Here is a 26,369-nt window from a genome sequence, read left to right on the forward strand (position 1 = left end):
CTGCCACCCCCATCGTGTTCATAAAGAACCTTAATCCGGCGCTTTGGAGCCCCACCTGAAAAACATACTGAGGAAAGTGCGCAAAGCAGTCCCAGAGCAAAGTCTTTACCTCCCAGGTGGAAGAGCGCGCCTGCGCACACGCTCCGCTATGGCCTGTCCCGCTTCGGCCAGGGGGTGGCACTGTGCGCATGCTCCCTGGCAGCGCGGTCCTCCGGGCCGCTCTAGCCACCCTTCTCGCCTGCTCTGGCGGGAGGCGGGCGCGCCCGCGGGGTCCCTCCAAGATGGCGGCGCAGAGGAGGAGCCTGTTGCAGAGTGTGAGGAACCGACCCGCTCTCCGGGCCGGGGGTTGGGAATCCGGGGGGAGTTTGGGGGGGCTGTCTGGTGCAGGCGCGGCTCTCTCCTCGCCTGGGGCCGCCTACCTCTCCCTGGCGGAGGGCGACCGCCGCCTTCCCCTGTCCCGGGCCGGCCCGCCCCATTTCCCCAGGACGGGGGCGCGTGCGCACTGCGGGCCTGACCGTCCGGGGCTTGGAGTCCCGGTCTTGGACTGTCCGAGCTTGGAGGGCACGTTGACCGGGGGAGTTCTAGAGCAGGAAGGGAATGTGGCGCCCGGCAGCGGAGAGAGCAGGGGTGCCAAGCCTGGCACTGAGCTGTCGTGGGATGATAATAACCATAGCGGCAGTAGCCATTTGTGTACCACTTACTACATCCCAGGCGTTGTGCCAGTTGCTTCACGTTTGTCAGTTTAATTTTCATGACAGCCCCGTGAGATAGGTACTGTGATTATTCCTGTTTTACAGATGAGGAAACAGGCACAGAGAGGCATCATTTGCTCAAGGCCACACAGCTGGTGAGTGGCAGAGGCAGAGTTAAAGTCAGGCAGCCGGTCCTCTTAACCTCTCACCTATGCTAAAGGAATGACTGCAGTTGGGCAGCCGGGGTTCCGGTCCTGGTTGTCACTCCCTATGCCTCAGTCGGCCTCGGTTTCCTTATCTGTAAGGTGAGAGCAGGCAGTGGGAGGGTTTTCTTGAGACTCATCTCTACCTGCAGTCTGGACCCTCATGGGTTTGTCGCTGGTGCCTTCCAGCCCCTGCATCCTCCTGACACATGTGCATGTAGGTGCACACACATGTTGGCACCTTGGGCTTATGCTTAACCTGCGAGCAGGTTGCCTTTCCCTTGGGTCCTCCCCAGACATAGCAGCCTGTTGTGATGGCCTGTGGACTTGTCCGCCGCCTGTGTGGGAAAGTGAACTCATTGAAGACGGACTTGTGCTTTGCAATGAATAGTGTCACTAGTACCTACCACCACTAGGTGCCAGGCATTCAATAAATATTTGTAAAATAATGAGTAAAGCATTTGTAGCCAGATCCAGTGCTCAACATTGGCCCTCCTACCCTTGAGGGTCTTGAAGCATCAGAATTGGAGGGTGTGTGTATGTATGTGTGTGTGTGTGTGTGTGTGTGTGTGTGTGAGAGAGAGAGAGAGAGAGAGAGACAGACAGACAGACAGACAGACAGACAGACCTTTACTGCTGCATATTAATGACAGGCTTTGTGTAGACCAGCCTTGGGCAAACTACGGCCCGCGGGCCGGATCCGGCTGTTCTATCCGGTTCTCTTGCTCTCCCCTCCGCTCCTTTACTTTGAATTTATATTAGTTTACACAAACACTCCATCCATGCTTTTGTTCCGGCCCTCCGGTCCAGTTTAAGAACCCATTGTGGCCCTCGAGTCAAAAAGTTTGCCCACCCCTGGTGTAGACTCTGAAATTCCTCTTCCGGGACAGTAACTCCCAATGTGGGGGAAGGGGGAGTGTAGACCTCTTCTTCTCCACATCTTTGGCTGCCTGCCCCCCCCCCCTTTTTTTTTCACTACTACTTGGCAGGTCAGCCTTGTCATTGAGTTAGGTAGACCTGGCCCTCTGCTTTGTAAGCTCCCAGAGGGTGGTGTAAGTGGCCCGGTTGTAATAAATATTTCAGAAACACTGGCTGGAGTGTGGCAAAGGCTGGAAGTGGTCATCGCTGTAGGCTGGCCTGGCTTGCAGAGGAGACTGGCTGCCTCTGGGTGTGCTGGAGGCCAAGGGGCTCAGGTCAGAGGGAACACATCCTAGCTCCAGCATGTGTTCCTGGGTGGTGGTAGAATCTGTGACAGACAGGCTAGTTAGCTTTAAGCACATCACATCTTAATGAGAGGCACAGGGATGCCTGATATGTTTACGCAAGTCCCCTCCCACCCTAACAGTGATCAAGACATTTTTGCTCACAAGGTGTCTGAGCGTGCAGGTGCTGTGCGGGGCTTGCTGTCCTGCCCTCCGCTGTCCTGAGTCTGGTGAGAGGAGCTCAAACACCATCATTCAGCAGATGGCTGTGAGGTCTGCTAGGCTGGGCCTGGGGATACAAAGACAGAAAAGACATCTGCGCACCCTCACTGCATTGGCAGGTCAGTTTGAGAAGGAGCCATATACCACTAAACAATGTGCAAGTTACTCCCGTGTCAATGTGTTGAGAGGCTGTGGATGGCCTCCTCGGACCGGGCCAGTGGAGGCCTGCCAGGGGGGCTGGGGTGCTGCTGACATGGAAGGGTGTGCTGGGCCAGGTGGCAGCGTACTTGGTGGAATGACCTCCCAAGGAGTATCCCTTTCTTCCCCAGGCAGTGTGGTACCTTCAAAGGTCTTTTGAGGAAAAGAAGCGCTTTTGAAGATAGCTTGATGTGTTCAAAAGAACCTAGCCGCCTGATAAAAGAGTCTGAGTCTTGTATGGCCTTGGGCAAGTCACTTAACATTCCTGAACCTTGGTTTCCCCAGCCAAAGAGGACTTTCTTCTAGAAGTTCTGTTAGTAGTAAATTAATTGCCATGTTTACACTCCTAGCCTGGCATGGTCACTGCAACGTGAAGTTCCACCTTCAGTTCTGCCATGGGTGAGTGCCCACGGTTCATTCCCTCAAATGTCACCGTGTGGCAGGCACCGTGTAGGTGCAGGGGACACTGCCTTCATGAAACTTACGTTCTCTTCTAGAAGGGAGACATTAAACAGTGGACAATACAGGTTACATATGACATAGTAATATCTATAACATGACGTCAGGTGGTGCTGTGAGGAAGAATAGTCTGGATTCACACACAGAATGGTGGAGGGGCCATTTCACACCAAGTGGCAGGGGAGGACCTCTCTATATTTGCTGGGGTGAAGTGGGGGACATGGAAGGAGTATTCCTGCCCGAGGGAACAAAGATGCTCCTTGGGGAGCAGCAAGGCGGCCAGTGTGGCTGGAGTGGAGTATGCTGGGGAAGGTAGTAGCCGACGTTCCCGGGAGCCTTGTGGACCCTCAGGTGGACTTTGGACTCTTTTCTAAGTGTGATGTGAAACTCTCGTCTGGTTTCAGGGCATGATGTGACCTGATTTGTGATTTGAGAAGCCCTTGCGTGGCAACAGTAGAAACCTGGGACCTGCTAAGTGGTCCAGATAGGAGATGACAGAGGCTTGGCCAGAGCGATGGCAGAGGAGTGGTGAGAAGTGTTGGGTTCTGGCTGTATTTTGGAGGAAGGGCTGATATAATTTGTTGGCAGATCGGATGTGGGGTGCATGGCAAAGGAAGATGAGTTAAGAAGGGCTACAAGGTTTCAGTTGGAACAACAGCGGTGCCCTTTACTGAGGTGGGGAATGCAGGAATGCATTGGGGTCAGGGAGAAGCAGGTGTGTGATTTTGCCTATACTATTAGGTACTTATTACCTTTATTATTTTTATATATATATATATATATATATTTATATTTTATTGATATTTTACAGAGGGGAAGGGAGAGGGATAGAGAACTAGAAACATCGATGAGAGAGAAACATTGATCAGCGGCCTCCTGCACACCTCCCACTGGGGATGTGCCCACAACCAAGGTACATGCCCTTGACCGGAATCGAACCCGGGACCCTTCAGTCCGCAGGCTGACGCTCTATCCACTGAGCCAAACCGGTTTCGGCTAGGTACTTATTACTTTTAAAAATCAACTTGAAATCAAATTTTTTAACTTAGACATGTCTTGAGCTATCTATACAATCACAGGGGCTAGCTATATATCTTTCTAAAGTACATGAAAATAAATATGTATCCATTAAAATAAAAACATCTGTTAGACCTTCACCTACAGCCATCTCATATGCTGGCAGAATTCGGTCCAGCTGCTCTAGCACAGTAAGTGCTCCACCATTATTAGTGGCCCCTTTAAGAGCGTATTAGGACTATATTTGTGATGAAAACATAGAGAACCTTTGATGAAAACCCTGGTGAGAGAGGTGGGGGCGCTAGAATGGAGTTGGTCCCAGAGGAGTAGGGAAGGAAAAGGGGGTCATTCAGAAAGATGGAGATGGCATCGGGTGTTTTAAGCTTTTTGGAGAGAAAGAACTGCTGCCCCCACCCTGAGCCATCTTCCTGGGGGCATTATTCTCCCTTTCTGAGCTTCCTTTTTGCCTCTACGGAATTCGGGTGCTTTCACCACAAAAACACTCGGCCTTTTCATACTATAATTTGATATTCAAGCTGTGGCCTGAACTTGGAACTGTGCTTTATCCACTAATGCTGCCTAGGAGTTTGAGATGTCTCTGTGAGGATTGAAATGGATTTTTTAAATTTAATTTTTTATTTATTTGATTTGAGAGAGAGAGAGAAAATTAGTTGTTCCACCAATTTTTGCATCCATTGGTTGGTTGATTATTGCATGTGCCCTGACCAGGGATCGAACCCACAACCTTGGCATATCAGGATGACACTAACCAACTGAGCTGCCTGGCCAGGGCTGTAATGGACTATTTTTATGTCTATTACATATGATATGAGGAACTAATTTATACAAGGTATTTATACAAGGTATTTATAATGCCCTTAATAGGTTATCTACAATTGGATCACTGTAGAACCTTTTCATACCAAAATATGGATGTTGGAAACTCCTGTTTACACAATCAAGTTGGAATTAGGATTTGTGAAACAGCATTCTTCCTTACCATACTTTCTGTTACATTTCTTGTGGGAAATTAATTTGCAAACCATCAAAGAGTTAAAGTGGTCCCTGCTCGCTGTTGCATTTACTTGGCACTGTGACGAGGCTGTGTGAGCGTGAGATGCCCCCTTCTCAGCTTCCCAGCGACTCACCACTCCCATGCCAGGTGTAGAAGCGCCACTTGCTGTTGGTGCTGGCAGGCCTGGCATTTGGGGCGTGGGAGAAAGTATGCATCAGTGTGTGTTGGGGTGGAGAGGTGGGTGGTTTGTGTGAATAGAAAATCATGACCTTTCCGAAAATTGTTCAGAAATATGGAGAAGGGAAGCAAGAGACTTGGGAGTCTGGAGTGTTGTAGCAGAATCAGCCCTGGCTGCTTGGTGTGGAAATCCCCGTGGAGGCGGACAGAAGTGGGAGAACATGATCACAGCCCCCTCGGCCACAGCCGTGATGCCCGGGCCACCGCTGAACTCAGGGAGGACACGTGCTCTCCCACCCCTACATGGGTAGAACCTGTAATTCTCCGGCCAGTTGTTACGGAATATTTGGGGTGCTGGGGAGACTGCATTCTATGGAAGGAGTGCTTATAAGTGTCTGAGAAGTTGCCCATATGTCATTGGATCTAAGATGTCATTAATTGTGAGGACACATCATTATTTTACATACTGCCTAGAAAGAAAACACACTGCTAAATAACTAACACATCAACTTCAGAGATTAATATTAAGTGTTGAAAATATATGTGTTTGACCCAGCCAGTGTGGCTCAGTGGTAGAGCATCCACCTATGAACCACCAGGACACGGTTCGATTCCCAGTCAGGGCATATGCCTGGGTTGCGGGCTCAATCCCCAGTGTGGGGCATGCAGGAGGCAGCCAATCAATGATTCTCTCTTATCATTGATGTTTCTATCTCTCCCCCTCTCCCTTTCTCTCTGAAATCAATAAAAAAATATTTTTAAAAAACTTTATACATAAAAAAAAGAAAACATGTATTTGCATCAGTGAAATAAGGTAGCTAATCAGCAATACCAGGCTAGAGCATGAGAGTTGCTACAAAGCCAAATGGTTATGTGGGGTGCCCGAAATGCATGATGAGGCCACAGGGATGGAGTTCTCAGGAAAGGGGCCCCGTGGCCTTGGTCAGTATTTTCCCAGAGTCTGGGACACATACATTGAGGGGGTTTGGTGTTTGCCTGTGTAAAACTCATCGTTGCATATTGAGGAGGTATTTGCTTTTTAGTTCTCTTTAAACTCTCTGATGATACCAAGAGAAAGACTTGATTTGCTCTTAGTATGTCCTTACACCTTTCTGATTCTTGGTAATCTCTCTTCTTTGTTAACAGAGAGAACAGGGGTCCGGCTCAGAAGCTGCAGCAGGCAATAGGTTCAACTAGAGTTTAATAACCTTGTTTTGTTTTCATTTTTTAATATTTTCAAGATATGGCAAGTAATACTGGTTTTCCACTTAAAATACTGAAAAAGTTTACATTCTAAATGAAGTCATTAGAGTAAAAGAAAATGTGGCAGTTTAAAGAAAAAATATGAAGTGGATAATTTCTTGAAGATGGTTGAAGTTTTGGAAACACGGGCCTCTGGATTCGAGCAGGGCCTTTGTGGGTGGATAGAGCTTGGGAAGACAGAGAAGAGGAGGGAGGCCTTGCCTCACCAGGATACTTCTTAATATGCTCTTTGGGTAATTTTTTCTTATTTCTTTTTTTTTAATATGTTTTTTATTGATTTTAGAGAGGAAGGGAGAGGGATAGCGCGATAGAAACATCGGTGAGAGAGAAACATCAATTGGCTGCCTTCTGCATGCCTCTGCACCGAGGATTGGGCCTGCACCCCAGGCATGTGCCCTGACCTAGGTCAGTGGTTGCTAGAGGTCTGGGGAGGGCATGGCTGGCTGCAAAGGGGGCAAGACCAGGGAGTGTTTGGGATCATGGGGCTGTTCTGTATCTTACTGTGGTGGCGGTTACAGAAATCTCTACGCATGTTAAATTCACAGACTTGTGCACCCAAAAAAGTCCATCTTATTGTATGTTAGTTTAAAAACAAAAGCAAACTCCCACACTCTATGGAAGTAGCTCCAGGGGGCAAAGCACAGAATTGAAGCGCTAGAATAAAGGCAGCATTAAAGCAATTAAAATGGAATAAAAAGCGTGAAAGCCATAGTCACTTCCTGTCACTATGTAAATAGATAGCAGATGAAACTTGCCACAAAAGCTAACCACAGGTTTTTTAGACGTTTGATGGCCGACGCCTGTTGAAGTGGCTCTCACATCCTTTTTTGAAGATTTACTGTTCACTTGTAAGAAGTTGTGCACAGTGCCTGTGCTTATTTAAAATTTCAGTAAATCTTCGATCCCACTTTAAAATATATGTATTTCTTACTGATTTCAGAGAGGAAGGGAGAGAGAACTAGAAACATCAGTGATGAGAGAGAATCATTGATTGGCTGTCTCCTGCACGCCCCACATTGGGGATCGAGCCCGTAACCCAGGCATGTGCCCTGACTGGAAATCTAACCGTGACCTCCTGGTTCTTAGGGCAATGCCAACCACTGTGCCACACTGGCCGGGCTCAGTCCCACTTTTATTCTCCTTGCAGTTGAACTTGGATTCTCCCACTTGTTTTTGTTCGCTCCAGTTCAGCACAGTGGTCCTGGGAATGCCCTTGGGAAGCAGGCACAGTCTCGGGTGGGGGTCGAGTGGGGGCCCATGCTGGGGCCTTGCATGATCCACTACCTCAGTGAAAGCCTCCCGATGTGGGAGTCATTTCTGGGGCTTAAAAAAAATGTAGGTGCTCAGAGTGCCCCCTAAGGAGATTCAGGAAATTCAAAATCTGTGTTTGGGCTGGGGCTTGGATGTGTGTGTGTGTGTGTGTGTGTGTGTGTGTGTGTGTGTGTGTAAAGCACTGAGCAGCCTGGTTTGAGATCAGTGGGCTGGAATGGGAGTCAGACACAGGCAGGCAGGAGCGAGACAGGTGGTAGGAATACAAAAGAGGGCTGTCAATCAAGCCTGGGAGGGTCTTTCTGAAGGAAGACTTCCTGGAGGTGGTGATTCCTGTGTCAGAGTCCCAAAGGATGTGGAGAGTTGCTCGACAAGGACAAGGAGAGTGTTCCACGTGGAGGGAAAGAGTGGGTATGTATGGACAGGGCACGGCAAGCATTTGGCACAGGTGGAGAAGGTGTGGCAGGGAGCAGATGGGAGAGGAGTGGGGACCAGGGAGTGGAGGCCCCGATGCCAGGGGTAGGGACTGTGACTAAGGGAGCGTGTAAGTCAGTTTCGCAGTCACCTGGGAGGAGCTGCCTGTAGGCAGGTGTTCTGGGCCCACCAGGAGTAGACATTCTGGGTCTGGGGCCTGGGGTCTGCAGTTTTACCAGTGCCCAGGGCATTGGAGTCAGAGCCACTGCAGTGAGAGGTGAGGAGCCACCCAAGTATTTTCTACCAAGAGTTTGCTTCATTGTGTGTCTCATTCGTGTTGCGTAACATAGCTCACACCTGCAACCCACTGCTGAGCCTTGCATTTGGGAACGCTGTTCTTTTTCAGGGAACGGGTTTGTGGACTAGCCATAAAAAACTGCCAACCCTCTGCAGGTGTCTGTTCCTCCAGGGTAGCTATTTTCCAGAAGGAAGTAGAGGCCTCTCGGGGGGTGGGGTTCGGGCCTGCGGGGCTTTTGTTGGGGAAGAAAAAGGTGAGGTGGGGTCTGCCCTGGAGAAGGTAACACTTCATAACTTCCTGGTGTCCTTCCCAGGAGCAGCAGCCAAGCTGGACGGACGACCTGCCGCTCTGCCACCTCTCAGGGGTGGGCTCAGCCTCCAACCGAAGCTATTCGGCTGATGGCAAGGGCACTGAGAGCCACCCGCCTGAGGACAACTGGCTCAAGTTCAGGTGCGAGTGCTGGGGTGCTCTCCCGGGCATTGCCAACCCTCTGCAGGTGTCTGTTTTGCAACTGTCTTGCATGGGGCTTGCCAGTGAGATGTGGCCCATGGAGGTGGTGTGTGCTGCTGTCCCTTCCACATCGGGACCTTAGAGCAGCCTAGGCTTGCGACAGTGGGGTGGGGAGCATCCCTGAAGGTCATGGCCTGAGTGAAATGACGGTCCAAGTGGGGGACCTAAGTGGGCACCTGAAGCCACAGCTGCTGTATCTTTGGTCTCCCCCAATTTTTGCCCCTCCTCCCCCTCCACGCTGGAACTGGCGTTCTTCTGTGAGCCCTGGTTTCCACCGCCTCTTACCTCTCTGTTCCAGAAGTGAGAACAACTGCTTCCTGTATGGGGTCTTCAACGGCTATGATGGCAACCGGGTGACCAACTTCGTGGCCCAGCGGCTGTCCGCAGAGCTCCTGCTGGGCCAGCTCAACGCCGAGCACACGGAGGCCGACGTGCGCCGCGTGCTGCTACAGGTATGTGCTCGGCAGCTGACCGCAGCCGGGGGATCATGTCCCTCAGGAGCGTGGCCCTGCAGCTGTAAAGTGTGGGTTCTCCTGGGCTGGTCTGAAGACCCTGCCACTCCTCCTGCAGGGGACCCGCTCTGGGACCCTCTCCCAGCAGCGGGGGCTCCCTATTTCGGGGAGTCCAGGAGCAGGCAGCCATCACGGTCCTTGCCCACAACTGGCAGGGTTGGCTCTGGAGGAGATAATCTTGGGGAACGGGAAGTAGGGATGGGGCCTTGGGCGAAGGAGTGCAGTGGGGGGCGTGATTTCGGAAGGTTCCTTTCCTTCAGGCGTGGCTCAGGTGCTCAGCCTCCAGTCCCTGCTAGCAGCCTGGGCCTCGCCTCCTCACTTCCGGCTGCTTGGGGCTCCCCTGCCAGCTCTGCGTTTCTTTTGGCTGCTGTTTGGGCGATTTCTTCCTGGCACCTCCTTTTGGAAGCACATCTGGAGGCACTTAGTGTAGATGAGGAGGATGGATTCCTGTTCCTTGAAAACAGCATTCCCAGCCCTTTCCCTGCCTCAGCACCTGAGGCCCAGACCATCCTCCAGCCTCGGGGCCCTGTGCCGGGGACTCTAACTGCCCCCCAGGAGGGGCAGCAGCACGGCCAGTGTTCAGGGCCAGCAGGATGTGGTCATGACAGCGGCTGTCATTGATCTAGACTTGCTCTGAGCCAGGTACCGAGTGCTCAGTCACTCAGAACAACACTTACCTCTGTTGAGATGAGGGGACCGAGGCTGCCAGCTGGCAAGCGGCAGAGCTGGAGTTCACTCCCAGGTGGCCTGACCGCAAGGCCGTGCCCTTAACCTCCGTCTTTAGCCTCAGCCTCTGTCGCTCTGCAGTGCACGTGCGGGGCCCCCGCCCCATGGTGGCCTGCACTTAGTACAGTTTGTCACTGCAGTCGGGGGCATTGCAGCATCGGGTGGCAGTGGTGTTTTGAACCGGCCGTTGCCCTGACACCTGTCCCTGTCCTCTGTGCCTCTAGGCCTTCGACGTGGTGGAGAGGAGCTTCCTGGAGTCCATCGACGATGCTCTGGCTGAGAAGGCGAGCCTGCAGTCCCAGCTGCCAGAGGTACTTCCCTAGCCTCCCCCGAGAAGGGGCACGTCAGGCTGGCTTTGCTAGGAGCACTGATTCATCTGCCACATCACGCCCAAGCCATTGACACCCCTGGGCCAGAGCAGCACGAGTTAGGGGACAGTTCCTGACTGGGGGGACATGGGGGCCGATGGATGGACCCTGCAAGGGCCTCCTTGGTTGCTGTGGGCAGCTTTACTCAAGCTGAGCGTGGGGCGGGCAGTGAGGGAGTGAGGAAAGGCCCTTTCAGGTCAGTCCTCGACTTGAGTCTGCCCACAGCCTTGTCACCTACCACTCATATCAGCCACCAGCACTTTCAGAGCTGGCAGGACAAGTGAGCTCACCTCTGGCTTTCCTAGAGAAGCCTGCCTGGAAGTGCAGCTTCTGTCCTGGCCGGGCCTCCAGCCCCTGCTCTTTAGGGGGGAGGGGGGAAACGGTCTCGGAGGACCCGGCCTGCTCTGACCCCTGATGGTGGCTTGCAGGGTGTCCCCCAGCACCAGCTGCCTCCTCAGTATCAGAAGATCCTTGAAAGACTCAAGGTGTTGGAGAGGGAGATTTCAGGAGGAGCCATGGCTGTCGTGGCTGTCCTTCTCAACAACAAGCTCTACGTCGCCAATGTCGGTGAGCCGCCTGTCTGTCCCGGGGGAGGGCTGGGAGAGAAGGCCAGCTTGGGGGACTGCGTTCTTCGGGCAGCTGCTTTCCAGATACGTGGGATCTCCAGCCCGTCTGTCGAGGCCATTGGGTGGGTTTCCCTGTTACTCTTTGCCCGACCGGTGTGGCTCAGTGGTTGAGTGTCAGCCCATGAACCAAGAGGTCACTGGTTCGATTTCCAGTCAGGGCACATGCCCGGGTTGTGGGTTTGATCCGCAGTAGGGGGTGTGCAGGAAGCAACCGATCGGTGTTTCTCTCTCATTGATGTTTCTCTCTTATCAGTGTTTCTAACTCACTCTCCCTCTCCCTTCCTCTTTCTAAAATCAATAAAAACGTATTTAAAAAATTGATTTGGGTTATCTTTCAAAAAAGAAGAAGAGTGTCTCAGTCCCAGTGAGTAGAGTTGGAAGTAGCAGCGGGAAGCGGGCGGCCCAGCTTTCGTCCCCATGCTGTCCCTAACTTGTGGCCTTGGGGAGTTGAGTCCCTGCCTGGCCACCTCAGTGGCTTCCTCTTCTGGAGGGTGGCAAGGTGGGCTGGGTGTGGGCTGGAGAGTGAGGGGTCACAGGGACATTTTGTAGGATTTGTGGGCAAAGAAGAGGCCATCTGGGACCCTGAGAAGGCCATATCCCAGGGTGCCGATTACTGTAGGGGCGCTAGAGAGACCCCACTGATAACGTCCCTCTTCTCTTCCTCCTTTCCTTAAGATTTCATTATAGAACAAAATTTGGAAATGTAAAAAAAAATAGAGTGGCTAGCATTTAATGAGCCCTCTGTGCCTATCCCCAGCCCCGGAGTCATCTCCTCACAGCCAGTCTCATTTCATCTGCAGCCCTGGGTCCCTGCATTGTTGTGAAGCAGACACCAGACATCGTGGCCTGGTATCTGTAAATATGTCAGTGTATCTCCCTAGACAAAAGCTCTCTTATTAAAATCATAATCATAATCATAATCATGCTAGGATGGAAAAGTTTAACCTAATTCCTTAATATTGTCAGCTCTTATGACTGCTGGCTCACCCAGGGGTCTGAGCCTATTTTCTTTGCTTGTTTCAAGGATTTCCATTCTCTCTCTCTCTCTCTCTCTCTCTCTCTCTCTCTCTCTAATGTGGCCCTTTCCTCCCCATGCTCAGTCTGTTCAGCTGCTCAAATTCTGCTGCAGGTACGAACCGTGCACTTCTATGCAAATCCACGGTGGACGGGCTGCAGGTAACACAGCTGAACGTGGACCACACCACGGAGAACGAGGATGAGCTCTTCCGCCTCTCACAGCTGGGTGCGTGGGGGACATGGGCCGCGGGTCAGTGTTGGGAGGGCAGCCTCGTGGCTCACCCTTGCCCTCTTCGGTGGTCATGTGGCGAGTGTGAAGTAGATGGGCCGTGACCAGCCTGCCCGGGGTTGAAGCCCAGCTCTGTTGCTTACTAGTTGGTGATGTTTGGAACTTACTCATTTTCTGTGCCTCAGTTTTCCCATCTATATAATGAGATGATAGTAACACCTGACTCGGGGTGTGGTGAGGATTAAGAGTTGACGCATGTAAAATGCTTCCGAGCATACCCGGCAAACGTTCAGTTATTGGTGGAGACTGAGGCCAAAGAAGTCCTGAGATTTCAGCCACTGCCGCAGCCTCCCCCCTCCCCAGGCAGCTCTGCTGGGCGGTGCTGGATGTGACGGGCTGTGGAGGAAGCGTTCCCAGTGAGGGGGTATTCTGATGGAGATGGGGACTGAGGACACTGGGGGCTATTGGATTAGCCGCTCTCCAGGGTACTGGGTATGACTATTTCCTCTTCCCTGGATGTGTCTGTCCCCTTCTTTTTGTTCATCATTATGAACAAAGTCTGGCTTGTATTGTTCTCCCCCTGGTAGGTTTGGACGCAGGAAAGATCAAGCAAGTAGGGATCATCTGTGGGCAGGAGAGCACCAGGCGCATTGGAGATTACAAGGTCAAATATGGCTACACTGACATCGACCTGCTCAGGTAGGTGGCCAGTCAGCTGTGCTCCCCCCACCCCGATAGGCTCTAGGAACAGAGGTGCAGTTGCAATAGCTCAGAGCCCAAGGAGACCCTTCCTCCCAGAGGTTGGTATGAGGTCAGGGGTCAGAGTCCTGTAGAGCTAGGCTGGCAAAGGGTCAAAGCCAAGGGCAGCAACTAGTCCCATAGGGCTAGCAGGAGAGGCCAAGGTTAGCCTGAGCTGCCTGCGGTGGGTAGGGACAGACCAATGGCCTTGTTGGTCAGTGCTATTTATGGCTAGGGCCAGGGCAGACGTGTGAAATGAGTTGTACATTGCCCTCCAAGGATATTTCGCTTCCGGCTGCCACCCAGTGATCATAGCAGCAAATGGGCACAGCTCTGTACATACATTCTCTTATTCAGTCCTCCCTCGGGCCCTAGGAGGTAGGTACTGTTGTTACCCAAAGGTATTTTCATATGAGGAAGCTGACATGGGGACAATAGGTAGCTTCTCTGGTCATGGGGCTAGCCATGGGCAGAGGCGGGACTTGAACCCAGGCAGCCTGCATTCTGAGCACTTCGATTGGAAAAATAAGTATGTGTAGGATCATGGCATTTAATGTCACAATCGGAGCCCTGGAGGAATCATGCCAAAGACCCATCATCAGAAGCAAGAGTTAGAACTCCTTCCTCCCAGAGGATTTAGGCGGTTGAGTTTGGAACCTTTTGTCTCTAATTTGTAGGGTTCTGTAGCTTTGTTGGAAAGTACAGATGTGGTTTCAAACAGTTCAAACAGTGCCAAGGATATACTGTGCAAAGTGCGTTTTTCTTCTACCCCGAGATGGGCTCTTTCCCAGAAGCTGCTGGTTTCCCTGTGTGCCCTGCCCAGAGTTCCTGCGTGCACGTGTGTGTGTGTGTGTGTGTGTGTGTGTGTGTGTGTGTGTGTGTTTGGTGGGAGCGGGCAGGGGTAGGCATCCTTTTCAAAACATGCACTAAATGCTAGCACACCTGTTCCAGCATTCTGTAGCTCACTTTCCATTAGGTGTCCATTCCTCCGTTCTGCACACTTAGCACTGAGGCCGCTCCATTCCTCCGTTCTGCACACTTAGCATTGAGGCCGCTCCATTCCTCCATGCTACACACTTAGCATTGAGGCCGCTCCATTCCTCCGTTCTGCACACTTAGCATTGAGGCCGCTCCATTCCTCCATTCTGCACACTTAGCATTGAGGCCGCTCCATTCCTCCGTTCTGCACACTTAGCATTGAGGCTGCTCCATTCCTCCATTCTGCACACTTAGCATTGAGGCCGCTCCATTCCTCCTTCTGCACACTTAGCATTGAGGCCGCTCCATTCCTCCATGCTACACACTTAGCATTGAGGCCGCTCCATTCCTCCGTTCTGCACACTTAGCATTGAGGCTGCTCCATTCCTCCTTCTGCACACTTAGCATTGAGGCCGCTCCATTCCTCCTTCTGCACACTTAGCATTGAGGCCGCTCCATTCCTCCGTTCTGCACACTTAGCATTGAGGCCGCTCCATTCCTCCTTCTGCACACTTAGCATAGAGGCCGCTCCATTCCTCCTTCTGCACACTTAGCATTGAGGCCGCTCCATTCCTCCGTTCTGCACACTTAGCATTGAGGCCGCTCCATTCCTCCTTCTGCACACTTAGCATAGAGGCCGCTCCATTCCTCCTTCTGCACACTTAGCATTGAGGCCACTCTATTCCTCCATGCTACACACTTAGCATTGAGACCGCTCCATTCCTCCATTCTACACACTTAGCATTGAGGCCGCTCCATTCCTCCTTCTGCACACTTAGCATTGAGGCCGCTCCATTCCTCCGTTCTACACACTTAGCATTGAGGCCGCTCCATTCCTCCGTTCTACACACTTAGCATTGAGGCCGCTCCATTCCTCCGTTCTGCACACTTAGCATTGAGGCCGCTCCATTCCTCCTTCTACACACTTAGCATTGAGGCCGCTCCATTCCTCCATTCTGCACACTTAGCATTGAGGCCGCTCCATTCCTCCTTCTGCACACTTAGCATTGAGGCCGCTCCATTCCTCCTTCTACACACTTAGCATTGAGGCCGCTCCATTCCTCCTTCTACACACTTAGCATTGAGGCCGCTCCATTCCTCCTTCTGCACACTTAGCATTGAGGCCGCTCCATTCCTCCGTTCTGCACACTTAGCATTGAGGCCGCTCCATTCCTCCTTCTGCACACTTAGCATTGAGGCCGCTCCATTCCTCCGTTCTGCACACTTAGCACTGAGGCCGCTCCATTCCTCCTTCTGCACACTTAGCACTGAGGCCGCTCCATTCCTCCTTCTGCACACTTAGCATTGAGGCCGCTCCATTCCTCCTTCTGCACACTTAGCATAGAGGCCGCTCCATTCCTCCTTCTACACACTTAGCATTGAGGCCGCTCCATTCCTCCGTTCTGCACACTTAGCACTGAGGCCGCTCCATTCCTCCATGCTACACACTTAGCATTGAGGCCGCTCCATTCCTCCGTTCTGCACACTTAGCATAGAGGCCGCTCCATTCCTCCTTCTACACACTTAGCATTGAGGCCGCTCCATTCCTCCGTTCTGCACACTTAGCATTGAGGCCGCTCCATTCCTCCTTCTGCACACTTAGCATTGAGGCCGCTCCATTCCTCCATGCTACACACTTAGCCTTGAGGCCGCTCCATTCCTCCATGCTACACACTTAGCATTGAGGCCGCTCCATTCCTCCTTCTACACACTTAGCATTGAGGCCGCTCCATTCCTCCGTTCTGCACACTTAGCACTGAGGCCGCTCCATTCCTCCATGCTACACACTTAGCATTGAGGCCGCTCCATTCCTCCGTTCTGCACACTTAGCATAGAGGCCGCTCCATTCCTCCTTCTACACACTTAGCATTGAGGCCGCTCCATTCCTCCGTTCTGCACACTTAGCATTGAGGCCGCTCCATTCCTCCTTCTGCACACTTAGCATTGAGGCCGCTCCATTCCTCCATGCTACACACTTAGCCTTGAGGCCGCTCCATTCCTCCATGCTACACACTTAGCATTGAGGCCGCTCCATTCCTCCGTTCTGCACACTTAGCACTGAGGCCGCTCCATTCCTCCATGCTACACACTTAGCCTTGAGGCCGCTCCATTCCTCCATGCTACACACTTAGCATTGAGGCTGCTCCATTCCTCCATTCTGCACACTTAGCATTGAGGCCGCTCCATTCCTCCTCCTGCACACTTAGCATTGAGGCCGCTCCATTCCTCCTCCTGCACACTTAGCATTGAGGCCGCTCCATTCCTCCTTCTGCACACTTAGCATTGAGGCCGCTCCATTCCTCCGTTCTGCACACTTAGCATTGGCCTCTCCTGCTAGCCCTATGGCACTAGTTGCTGCCCTTGGCTTTGACCCTTTGCCAGCCTAGCTCTATAGGACTCTGACCCCTGACCTCACACTATCTTATTCCTGTTCTTGGTAATAGCTGCTAGAATTCAGTGTGAGCTGTGTCAGCACTCGCTACTGGCCCCTATGGAAGGACCCTCGGGGTGTTTCCAGACTCCACTCTCCCAGATTCTGTTGCCAGAACATCACCTAGTTGCTTGTGTGCGTGTACACGGGCAAGAACTCTCGGGCACTGCTGGTGATAGTGCATCAGAGATGACCCTGTGCAGTGGAGTGTCGGTGGGGTCTGAGTCAGCCTGACACTTGCTTTGGAGGAGCCCAGGAGGAGTGGGCTTTCAAAAGAGAACCCCACCCTCTCACTGCCCACCCTGCCCCTGGCACTGCGCCGGCTCTGTGGGCAGGAGCTGCAGAGTGGGGCCGGGACTGGGCATTGGACCTTTGCCGCCCTGAGCCCAGCCGCCTCTAGCTTTCTGGCCCTCAGAACTTGATTTTAGTAGCTGTGCTCAGAGACAGGTCTGTTTTTCTGGTTTTCCTTTTGTCTCTTCTTGCCAGGTGTGTGTTTTATTTTACATTCTGGGGTAGATTCTTCCCCTTAGCAAAATAAATGCCCCTAGGGGGCCATTCCAAGTACAGCTGTCCCCTCCACTCTCTCCCCCCAGTGCTGCCAAGTCCAAGCCGATCATCGCGGAGCCTGAAATCCACGGCGCACAGCCCCTGGACGGGGTGACTGGCTTCCTGGTGCTGATGTCCGAGGGGCTGTACAAGGCCCTGGAGGCAGCCCATGGGCCTGGGCAGGCCAACCAGGTGAGCTGGGCCTACGCAGAGCACAGCTGGCCAGCCTGCAGGTGGCATGCTCCCCTGGGGACCTGGCCAGCCCCCCTGCTCAGAACCAGAGTGCTCAGGGCCCAGAGCTCTGATTCTCCAGTGCCATTGCCAGGTATCCTCTGGGCTCAGAGCTGGGGGAAGAAAAAGCCCAGAGCTCCAGGAACACCCATCCCTCCCAAACCTTCCTCGTTCTGGGCTCGAAGCAACCCCAGAGCCTTGAGCAAAGCCTGAAGGGAAGTGGGCGAGATGGACGTGAATTGCCACGGGCTCGGGTTGCTTTGGAGACTGTCCGGGAAAGGTCCTGGGCTGAGGAGGAGAGCGCAGACGTGCGGCCTTGCACACAGAGCACTGGCCAAGGGGTCGTGCCAGCCATGTCCAAGTCCGCGCCACCCTCCCCCTTTTCTCTCTGAGCTGCGGGTACTTTACAGTTTGTTCTCATGTCTAAGATGGGATGATAGCACCCACCTTTGTGGGGTTGTGGTAAAGCAGTCGCTTCAGGGATGCTTTTGAAGGGAAGCTGCCTCTACCTGACTGACCTTGGATGGCAGGGTTGGTCAGATAAGTTCAGGTCGTGTTTCTCCTTCCATCTGTGAGTCTCGTAGGAAGGTAACTTTTCTGCTTTCTTCCTTTCTTTTCTTTATTAGTATTATTTTTAGAAAAGCAAGCATTTATTGACTGCAGCAAAAATAATTACTTAGGCGGGACTGCTTTGGCTCACTGGGAGTCAGAGAAAAGGGGGCCTGGAGGCAGGTTCGGGGGGTTAGCCCGGGATGAGCTGCCACTGCTCCCCTGGTTGCAGGTCTCCTGGGTCCCTTAGAGGTTAGGGGATACGTGCCTGTGGGGGACGGAGAGCGGGAAGGGAATGGCATGGGCGTGCTCCCTGGAGGGAGACCACCTGCTTTGTCCTTTCTAACTAAAAATTAGGAGGCAAAGTCTTATATGCCGCCCTCTCTCCTGATGCCTGTGTTCAAGGTTTTTCATCTTTTTATCTTATTCCTTCTAGTAGCCCTGTAACGGGCAGCAGCTCACCATCACTTCCACTTAGGGAGCCTGGGGTGCAGAGTTCAGGGTCTCGCCTGAGGTGACCTAGGTGGTCAGCGAGGGAGCTGAGCCCACCTGACTGGCCCCAGGTCATTTCCTGTTGCCTGCCTCTGCCCCCACTACCTCCAAGAGACTGGCCAGCCAGCATGTAGAGGATTTTGTGTTTTTGATCTTAACCATCAGTGTGATTTTTTTTCCTTTTCTTTGGTCTTCAAGATAGAATTATCCAGTGGCTTCTTACTGGGTTCTAGGATACCCTGGTCAGTGGACTTCTCTGCCTTCATTCTGTGTCCCCATTTTCTGACAAAATTGGCATATCATAGCCTATAATGAGCTTGTTCCAGGAAAAAAGCTTAGTAATCACAATTGCTCCTATGGTTGCAAGTCTCCTGGGTCCTTGAGAGGTTAGGGGATACGTGCCTGGTGTGGTGGGCACGTATTTATGCAGGGCTTTCCAGCAGTTCCCACGGTGCCCTCACATCCCTTATGTTACTTCCTCCTCGTAGTAGCCCAGCGAGGTGGATATTCTCCCTGAGAGATCTCAGTGCCACACCTTTCTAATGAGAAAGTCCCAGGAGGATTATCCTGAATCCCTTGAAAAGCTCGGATTGCAGGTGTGGCTGGTGGGGACTTCCTTCACCTGCTTAACCAGTGACCCCTAAGTGTCCTGGTGAGGCTCTGGAGTCATGGCCCACAGTCCCTGGGCCCCCTGTTCCTCACCAGATCTCTGCCCCTCCTTCCCAGGAAATCGCTGCTATGATCGACACTGAGTTCGCCAAGCAGACTTCCCTGGACGCGGTGGCCCAGGCCGTGGTAGACCGGGTGAAGCGGATCCACGGTGACACCTTTGCTAGTGGCGGCGAGCGTGCCAAGTTCTGCCCAAGGCACGAGGACATGACTCTGTTGGTGAGGAACTTCGGCTACCCGCTGGGCGAGATGAGCCAGCCCACAGCATCCCCAGCTCCAGGTAAGTGCAGTGCGGACAGGAAGCCACCTGACGAGGCCATGGGCCGGGGTGGGCTGCAGAGTGGCTGAGGCGACGGGCCTTGCTCCTGGAGCACAGCAGGTAGAGGGGGAGGCCTGGCTGTGAGCAGTTTTAATCTGGGCCTCTGAGCTGCCTTTGATTGGTTTTCCTTTTTGTCTTTGAAATGAAGAAATACCGTCTGCCCTGGTTGACCTCCTAATGACCCGAGAGCAGAGAGCTTCAGAGACACCAGGCCACGTGATAGGAACGATGGCTCCCCAGCTGAAGGCCTACTCTGCGCCTGGCACTTGACCCGAATGTTTCCTGTAGCAGCCCTCAGGAGATAGCACCCCCTTTTACAGAAAGGGAAACTGAGGCTCTGGGAGGAAGAAGAGACTTAGGGGAGGCGAGGCATGTGGACAGACGGTCCCCGAAGCCTGGCTCTGTTCCCGGGCCATGTTGGGGTGAGAGCAACAACGCGCTTAACTTTCTACTTCTTGAGTCTTGGAGTCAAATTGCTCAAGAGGCCAGGCAATCGTTCTTTCTGCACCTCCTCCCGCGCTGCTAAGAGTGCAGGCGGTTGGCTCCTGGGCTGCACTTTTTCTTCTTTTTTCAAACAAGCCTTAGTGCTCAGGCATGCCCAGATGGGTTTGTTCTCCAGCGGACACCAGGGTTACTGGAGTTTCTCTAGCTTGCTGTTATTGCAACCATATTTTTGTTGGGCCAGCCTCAACTAGGAGCACGCTTATCCCCTCGGATTAGAGCATCGTTGCGGGAAGCCAGGCAGTAACCCTTTCATCAAGCAGCTCAGCACTTGATCCTCCTCCTGCTTTGAGCATAGGAGCTGCTGAGCGCCAGCCCCTGCCTGGCCGGCAATCTTTGCCCCTGGACTCCCCTTCTCTGTCCCAAGGGGCAGAGGGCCAAGCTGCAGCTCAGGAAGCCAGGCCGGGTCACCACCTTCTCTCAGCCCTCAGACACCACTCCCGTCAGGTTCGGAGTGGCCCTGTTCCCACCATGCCAGCCGCTCCCTGTTACCCACCTCTCTCTTCCTTCCAAAGCCGCAGGAGGACGTGTATACCCCGTATCCGTGCCTTACTCCAGCGCCCAGAGCACCAGCAAGACCAGCGTGACCCTCTCCCTCGTCATGCCCTCGCAGGGCCAGCTGGTCAATGGGGCCCACAGCGCTTCCACCCTGGACGAAGCCACTCCCACCCTCACCAAGTAAGCCCTCACCCATCTCCACTCTCAGGCCTGCTTCCCGGGGACAGCCCTTGGTCTCTGAACAGGAATGCCAGGGGCCAAGTCCTGTATCTGAGTGATCCTGGGTGAGATGCCCTGGGGTCTTGCACTTCTCAAATGCCCGCCTCCCTTCCTGGGAGTTCTTTTTAGGCGCTGAGGTCGGAAGAGGCAGCGCTGCAGGTTCCAGCAGCTCTTTGAAGTGGGTCCTGGGAGGGGGCAGGTTCCCTGGGCAGAGTGGCTGAGGCTGCCGGGAAGGGACAGGCAACTGAAGTTGACAGCCTGCTGGTCACATTTCCTTGTGGGTCCGTGTACGAGTTTTCGTTGAATGGGAAGGTTCTCTTGTCCTCTCTTGTCGGTCCTGAAGGGTGTGAGGTAGGGTGGCCTCCCAGTGACATGTGCTTGGGACAGTGCTTGGCCTGCACTGGCTTGTCAGAGCAGTGCTCTCTGACTGAAATGTTTGAGCAGCTTTGAAGTGAGTTCTCTAGTCTGAGGGGGGAGGGGCAGAGGCAGCAGGAGGTCTGGAGCCTGAGGAGGGTGGGCAGGCCACTTCCTTACTGCGGACCTGCCTATAGGTCTGGTGTCCACCCCACCCCCTCACTTCTGTGGAATGTATGCCCCCCACCCCTCCCACCCACCAGGAGACCGGGTCTGGTTTCCACATTCCGGCCTGCACAGAATAATAGAGCTGCCACACCCAGCCCACTCAGAGGAAGTGGCCAATTGGAAGGGCCATCAGGAAGGGAGTGGCGCTGCTTCCCTCCTCCTAGAGGGAGCCTTCCCCTCTCCCTGCCCCCATGCTGCTGCTGCTGCTGCTGCTGCCGCCACTGCCACCACAGAGGCTAGAGGGGCCTGGCAGGCAGCTGAGTGATGGGCATCTCCAGTGCATTTAGGGTGGCCTCCCCACCCCAGGCTGCCGAGAGGAAGCCACTAGCTGTGTCCACCAAGGCAGAGTATGGCAGCAGTGATCCCAGGCCAGGCAGGAGAACCAGCTGTCCTTCTGCACCCTAACTCCCTGGGGGCCCCTGAACAGCCCTTTTCCTCCTTTTTGCATCTGAGCATTAGTTGGGCCCCACCCTGGGCTGGCCTGGTGCTGGGTGCTGAGCAGTGCTAAGGGTTTGCAAGACGGTGGGCCAGCAGGTGACTTCTAGCTGTTACATGCTCTGTGACAGAGTGTGGGTGCCAGGGAGCTCTGAGAACATGGGGGGACTTGTCTCCCAGCTGGTGAAGGGGATGACAGGGAGGGAGGAAGGAGGGCTTTCTGGGAGAAAAGTCATTGCTGGCCTGCGATCTGTGGGGTTTGGGTCAGGGTGGATCCGGAGAGGTTGGAGTGCATGACCTCCAGCTCATTGCTGTGTACAGTGGTCACAGCCATGCGTGGTCACTGAGCACTGGAATGGGGCGACCCATTTAGTTCTAGTTCATTTAAAAAGCCATGTGTGGTTAGAGCTTGAAAAGCCCATTTGACTTTTCGTCTCCCAAAGGCCACATGGTCGGGCTGGCTCTTGGGTCACCTTTGTTAGGGCCTGTGGCCTGAGGCAGGGCCTCTGTCCCCGGCCTGGAAGCCAAGGCTCCTGACTGACTCTGTTGTCCCTGCAGCCAGAGCCCGACGCTGACCCTGCAGTCCACCAACACGCACACCCAGAGCAGCAGCTCCAGCTCGGACGGGGGGCTCTTCCGCTCCCGGCCCGCCCACTCGCTCCCGCCTGGCGAGGATGGCCGTGTTGAGCCCTACGTGGACTTCGCCGAGTTTTACCGCCTCTGGAGCGTGGACCATGGCGAACAGAGTGTGATGACGGCACCGTAGCCTCGGCTGCGGAGTGCAGTCTGAGCAGGACCTTCGTGAGGACCAGGGGCCACCGCTGGGGCAGGATGGGCTTTTCCCCACCAGTTGCCTGTGCCATGGGGGCCAGTGGGAGCCCAGTCCTCAGCCTGACCGTCCTCTCCCCCAGCTCGGTGCTGTGGAGAATACCCTCAGAGCGCCAGTGCAGACGGACCCCTTGGATATGCCGCGTCACTGCACCGGGGCTGGAGGCCACTCCCCCAGGCAGCCTCAGCCAGGACCGTCACCATTTCTCAGAACAAGAGGTGCTAGTACGGAAGCCTGGCTGGCTGTGAGCCCCCCGTGGGGCAGGACGTGCAGGGGTTCTCCTGTGACCCCGCACGTCACAGGCCCAGCAGCCACTGCTTTCTCAAGGCCACCCTTCCCGCCACACCTCCCCCTGGAAGAGCCTGTGGCCGGTGATAGTGTCCCCTCGCCAGTGGCTGGTGGTTCGCCCCTTTCTTCTCCGGCCTCCAGAGTGAATCCCGGTTGACGTCTGCATCTTCAGAGCCTGCACCGGCCCTGGGCCCCTTCCCTGGACCAGCCTGGCTGTGTTCAGTGGTGAACGTTCAGGGAGAACAGGGAGGTGTTGGGGGCCTGGGATGGCTGCAGCGGGGCAGGTCAGCGGGAAAGGAACCGGAGGTAACTGTCCAAGAGGAGCACTGGCCCTGGAGTCCTCCAAAGGGTAGGCGGGGCCGGTGGGCATCCCCAGAGATGGGGTGCAGGGGAGCAGAAGTGCCCGGACCGAGCGAGGACTGTGGCCTCTTGTCAGGCCCCTCCAGGAGGGGAGGCCCCAAATCAGGGTGAGCGACTCCACTTTGCTCTTTCCTTCCTGGAGCTGGGAAGGCCCTGGTTGAGGAGCCATGAAGACCAGCGAGCTTGACCCCTAACCACGGTCCCTGCCGCTCCGCCGTAATGAACAGACGCATGTGAGAGAGGGAGCGTGGGAAATGGTTCTGAAAGGGAAGCGGGTCTGCGAGCCCAGCTGCTCTGTGTGGAGGGCCCGGGTGTGCACTGCTTTTACAGGGCCGGGCGGGCTCAGGCCATCAGGCCCAAGCTGGACCACCTCCAGCTTGCTGCCCTCTGGGGAGGGGACTGCACTCCTGTTTTCACAGGAGAAGCAAGCCCCGGGGACCCACAATGTGCCCGTCACATGGTCTGCGGTGGAGCAGAAATCAGACCTGCCAGTCCCCGAGGCCCGTGGATTCCGCCCCTCCCCAGCTCAGCAGGGCCTGGCACTGTGTGTGGCCTCCAAGTACTTGGATTCAGGAAAGTCAAAGGCCGGCTCAAGGCCCTGCTCGGTCTGTGGTCCCGGAATGTGGTTCCCGAGGGTAGCAGAGGAAGTGCCTCTCGGCAGAGCGCCCACCCCCACCAGAAGCCCCCTCTGTTCTCAGGCGGACGGGTTTAAAGTTAGTCATAAAGGCTGGGAGCAAAGGGAACTCTCTTCCAAGAACATCTCGGTGATGCTGTTTGGTCTCTAGAAATAGAATCCCTTTTTGCCACCGTGAGGAAGTAATAAATGGTGGTGTTCTACGTTCTCTCGTCTCCTGTAACTCAGGTGGCCAGGATGGGTGGGTGCCTCCTGTCCTCCAGCTCCCGGGCTGGGGTGGCAGAGCTGGGCTGTGAACCTGGCCTCTGCCTGGCCCAGGGCTGCCCTGGCATGGCGGGGAGAGGGTGGCGGCGCTCCCTCCGTCAGTGGCTACTGTGGGGCACTCTTCCTACCGGTGGTGGGGGTGCTGGTGGTGTGGCCGTCAGCTTCAGGCACCAGGACAGGCGTGCTAGTGGATGCTCAGGAGTTCTTTGCTTTATTTTGGTTTTGTTTGGGTGGAGGATATTCTATAAATACCAGTCCATAAAGTGCCTCTTCCTGTTTTGGGAGACTTAAGAACTCAGCTACGCACAACAGCGTCTGCAGCTAAAACTGAAACACCGCGTGGCTGAGGGACAAAGCCAAGCTTGGCGTTTGGGTGATGGGCGCCCAGACACTTCCCACCCTCCCTCTGCTGGGAAGCCGTTCTGGGGGGGGGGGGGGCGGGGGGGGGGCCCGCTGGCAGAACTGCCTTTCAGGACCTGCCCCCTTGGCCTTAGCCGTCCCCAGCGGGTCCTGACCACCTGAGTCAGTGTCAGCCTAGCACCCTGAGGGGGAGGTGGTGGGCGGGCCATGTCCTAGATGAGTGACTGGGCGCAGACACGGGCATAGTCCCAGCACAAATGGCCCTGTCTAGTCCCATAGGCCAAAGGACCTCTCCCACCTGCTTTGCCCCAGGCATGCGGGGGTGGAGCGCTGCCCTGCTGGCGGTGTCCCCTGGCCCCTAAGCCTGCCTCCTGCGTGAGGGCGAGAGGGGCACTGTGTCAGCCTCTGGGTTCCCTTTGGTGGAGTAAGAGGGGGAGCTCAGTCTGTTCTAAGATTTAAGAAGTGGCAAGGGCCAGGACAAGAAGAACCAAGGCAGCCAGGCGAAGCGACCCTCCCGTGGGCTAGTCCCGCCCCCCTCTGACACTGACACCGAGCCAGGAGCCGGCGGGGCCTCTCCAGCCTGTGACCCCCTCCCACGGCCAGGCCGGGTGGACCAGGGAGGCCCCCACCACTGCTGCCTGTGCCCACTTGTCCCTGGAGGACATCTGGCTCCTTCCCAGGGCAGGACTCAGTCACAGGCTTGATTGAGGCCCTGGCTTGGATCCAACCAGGTGGGCCAGGCCTTTGGGAGCCGCTGCTTGTCCGGGACCCCCGGCCGCGCCAGGAGCTCCGTGGATGCCGGGGGCCACCTTCACCAGGGTTTGTGCTTGTGTCTCGGTCCATGTCTGGTCCTCTGATTCTCACAACCCAGCCCTTGGCTTGGTGGCGTGTCCCCACCACTGGTGCGGTGGCCGGGAGACCCGTCAGGAGCCACTTGGCCGCTGTGACATTGACATCCAGGGAAAGGTGACTGATGGTGCCCTTTCTGCGGCTGGTTCCTTCCTGTCACTCAGGCCTCGGCACAAAGCCACCTCCTCCGAGAGGCCTGCCCTGTCCCACCCCAGCCTCACCGGCCGCATCTCCCTGTTTAATCGGTTTCACAGAAACTCGCTCATTTTTCTGTTTGTCTCTTAACTCACTAAAATGTTCACTCGCTCATGAGAGGGGTCTTCATCCACTTAAAAGACGGTCCTGGCTCCCAGGTCCGTGTGGTGTCACCTGTGTAGCAGCCCTTTAGTAGGTGATGAATGAATGAATGAATGAATGAATGAGCGGATAGCTGTGTGACCCTGCGTGAGCTACCTGGCCATGCTGAATCCAGGTTTCCTGTAATTCAGGTGGCCAGGATCCTCTATAAAATGAGGATCTGACCCACTTCTTAATAAGAAGGCCTGACATGTCTGAGCCGCCTAGAGGTAAGAATGGCCCTGACCCGCAGATGTGCAAGAGGAGGACTGGGACGTTGCAAGAGCTGAGACTTCCGCCACCGCCACCGCCACCGCCACCGCCACCCCTGGGTGCGCACTGCCAAGTCACGGGTGGTGAAGGCTCCCCCTGCGCCTTGAGTGTAGCAGGTGCCCTTGCAGCTTCCCGGGGAGCCCAGACGTTGAAGAGTGATTATGGCTCTTGCCTCTTCTTGGAAGCCCGGAGGGAGGCTCTCCGCTGGGCCCCACACATTTTTTCCAACAAGGACAGCTTTCACGATGCTTCGTTCCGGGTCCCCTGTTTTGAAACCAAACAAGGACACAGATCGCTGCCATTCCAGCGGGCTCAGCGTGAGCCCCTGCTTTGTTCTGCTTTGTTCCCACGCAGGGCGGGCGATGTCAGCCCAGAGCAGAGTCAGGCACTTGACATTTCCCGGAGCCTGGGCGGCCTCCTCCAGGGCAGACAGTGTCTGGCCGCTGGCCTTCGGAAGACGGACACCGGGTCACAAACTCCATTCCTGCCTCGAGACCCCCCGGAGGGGTCAGAGGGCCCCAGGCGATGTGGACCAGTTGCCTAGTGCAGCCCCTTGCCCTTGTTCTCCCAG

The 26,369-nt window shown here is 54.8% G+C and overlaps 1 protein-coding gene across 1 annotated transcript; it reads left to right on the top strand.

Moving 5' to 3' along the window:
• Window positions 1-251: 251 nt before the first annotated feature.
• TAB1 (TGF-beta activated kinase 1 (MAP3K7) binding protein 1) lies at window positions 252-23,924 on the top strand. Its single transcript, XM_080662047.1, has 11 exons — window positions 252-314; window positions 8,743-8,879; window positions 9,238-9,391; window positions 10,402-10,488; window positions 10,974-11,112; window positions 12,301-12,414; window positions 13,005-13,116; window positions 17,158-17,302; window positions 19,109-19,331; window positions 20,387-20,549; window positions 22,164-23,924. The coding sequence occupies exons 1-11, from the start codon at window positions 282-284 to the stop codon at window positions 22,369-22,371; spliced, it is 1,515 nt and encodes a 504-aa protein (XP_080518173.1). The 5' UTR covers window positions 252-281; the 3' UTR covers window positions 22,372-23,924.
• The last annotated feature ends 2,445 nt before the right edge of the window (window positions 23,925-26,369 follow it).

The sequence above is a fragment of the Plecotus auritus genome (assembly GCF_963455305.1).
Source record: "Plecotus auritus genome assembly, chromosome: 3".
Taxonomy (NCBI): domain Eukaryota; kingdom Metazoa; phylum Chordata; class Mammalia; order Chiroptera; family Vespertilionidae; genus Plecotus; species Plecotus auritus.

Coding starts and splice junctions, on each gene's coding strand:
- TAB1 (XM_080662047.1), top strand. CDS start 282: ATGGCGGCGCAGAGGAGGAGCCTGTTGCAGAGT. Junction 315..8,742: donor GGAGGAGCCTGTTGCAGAGT/GTGAGGAACCGA, acceptor TGTCCTTCCCAG/GAGCAGCAGCCAAGCTGGAC. Junction 12,415..13,004: donor CTTCCGCCTCTCACAGCTGG/GTGCGTGGGGGA, acceptor TCCCCCTGGTAG/GTTTGGACGCAGGAAAGATC.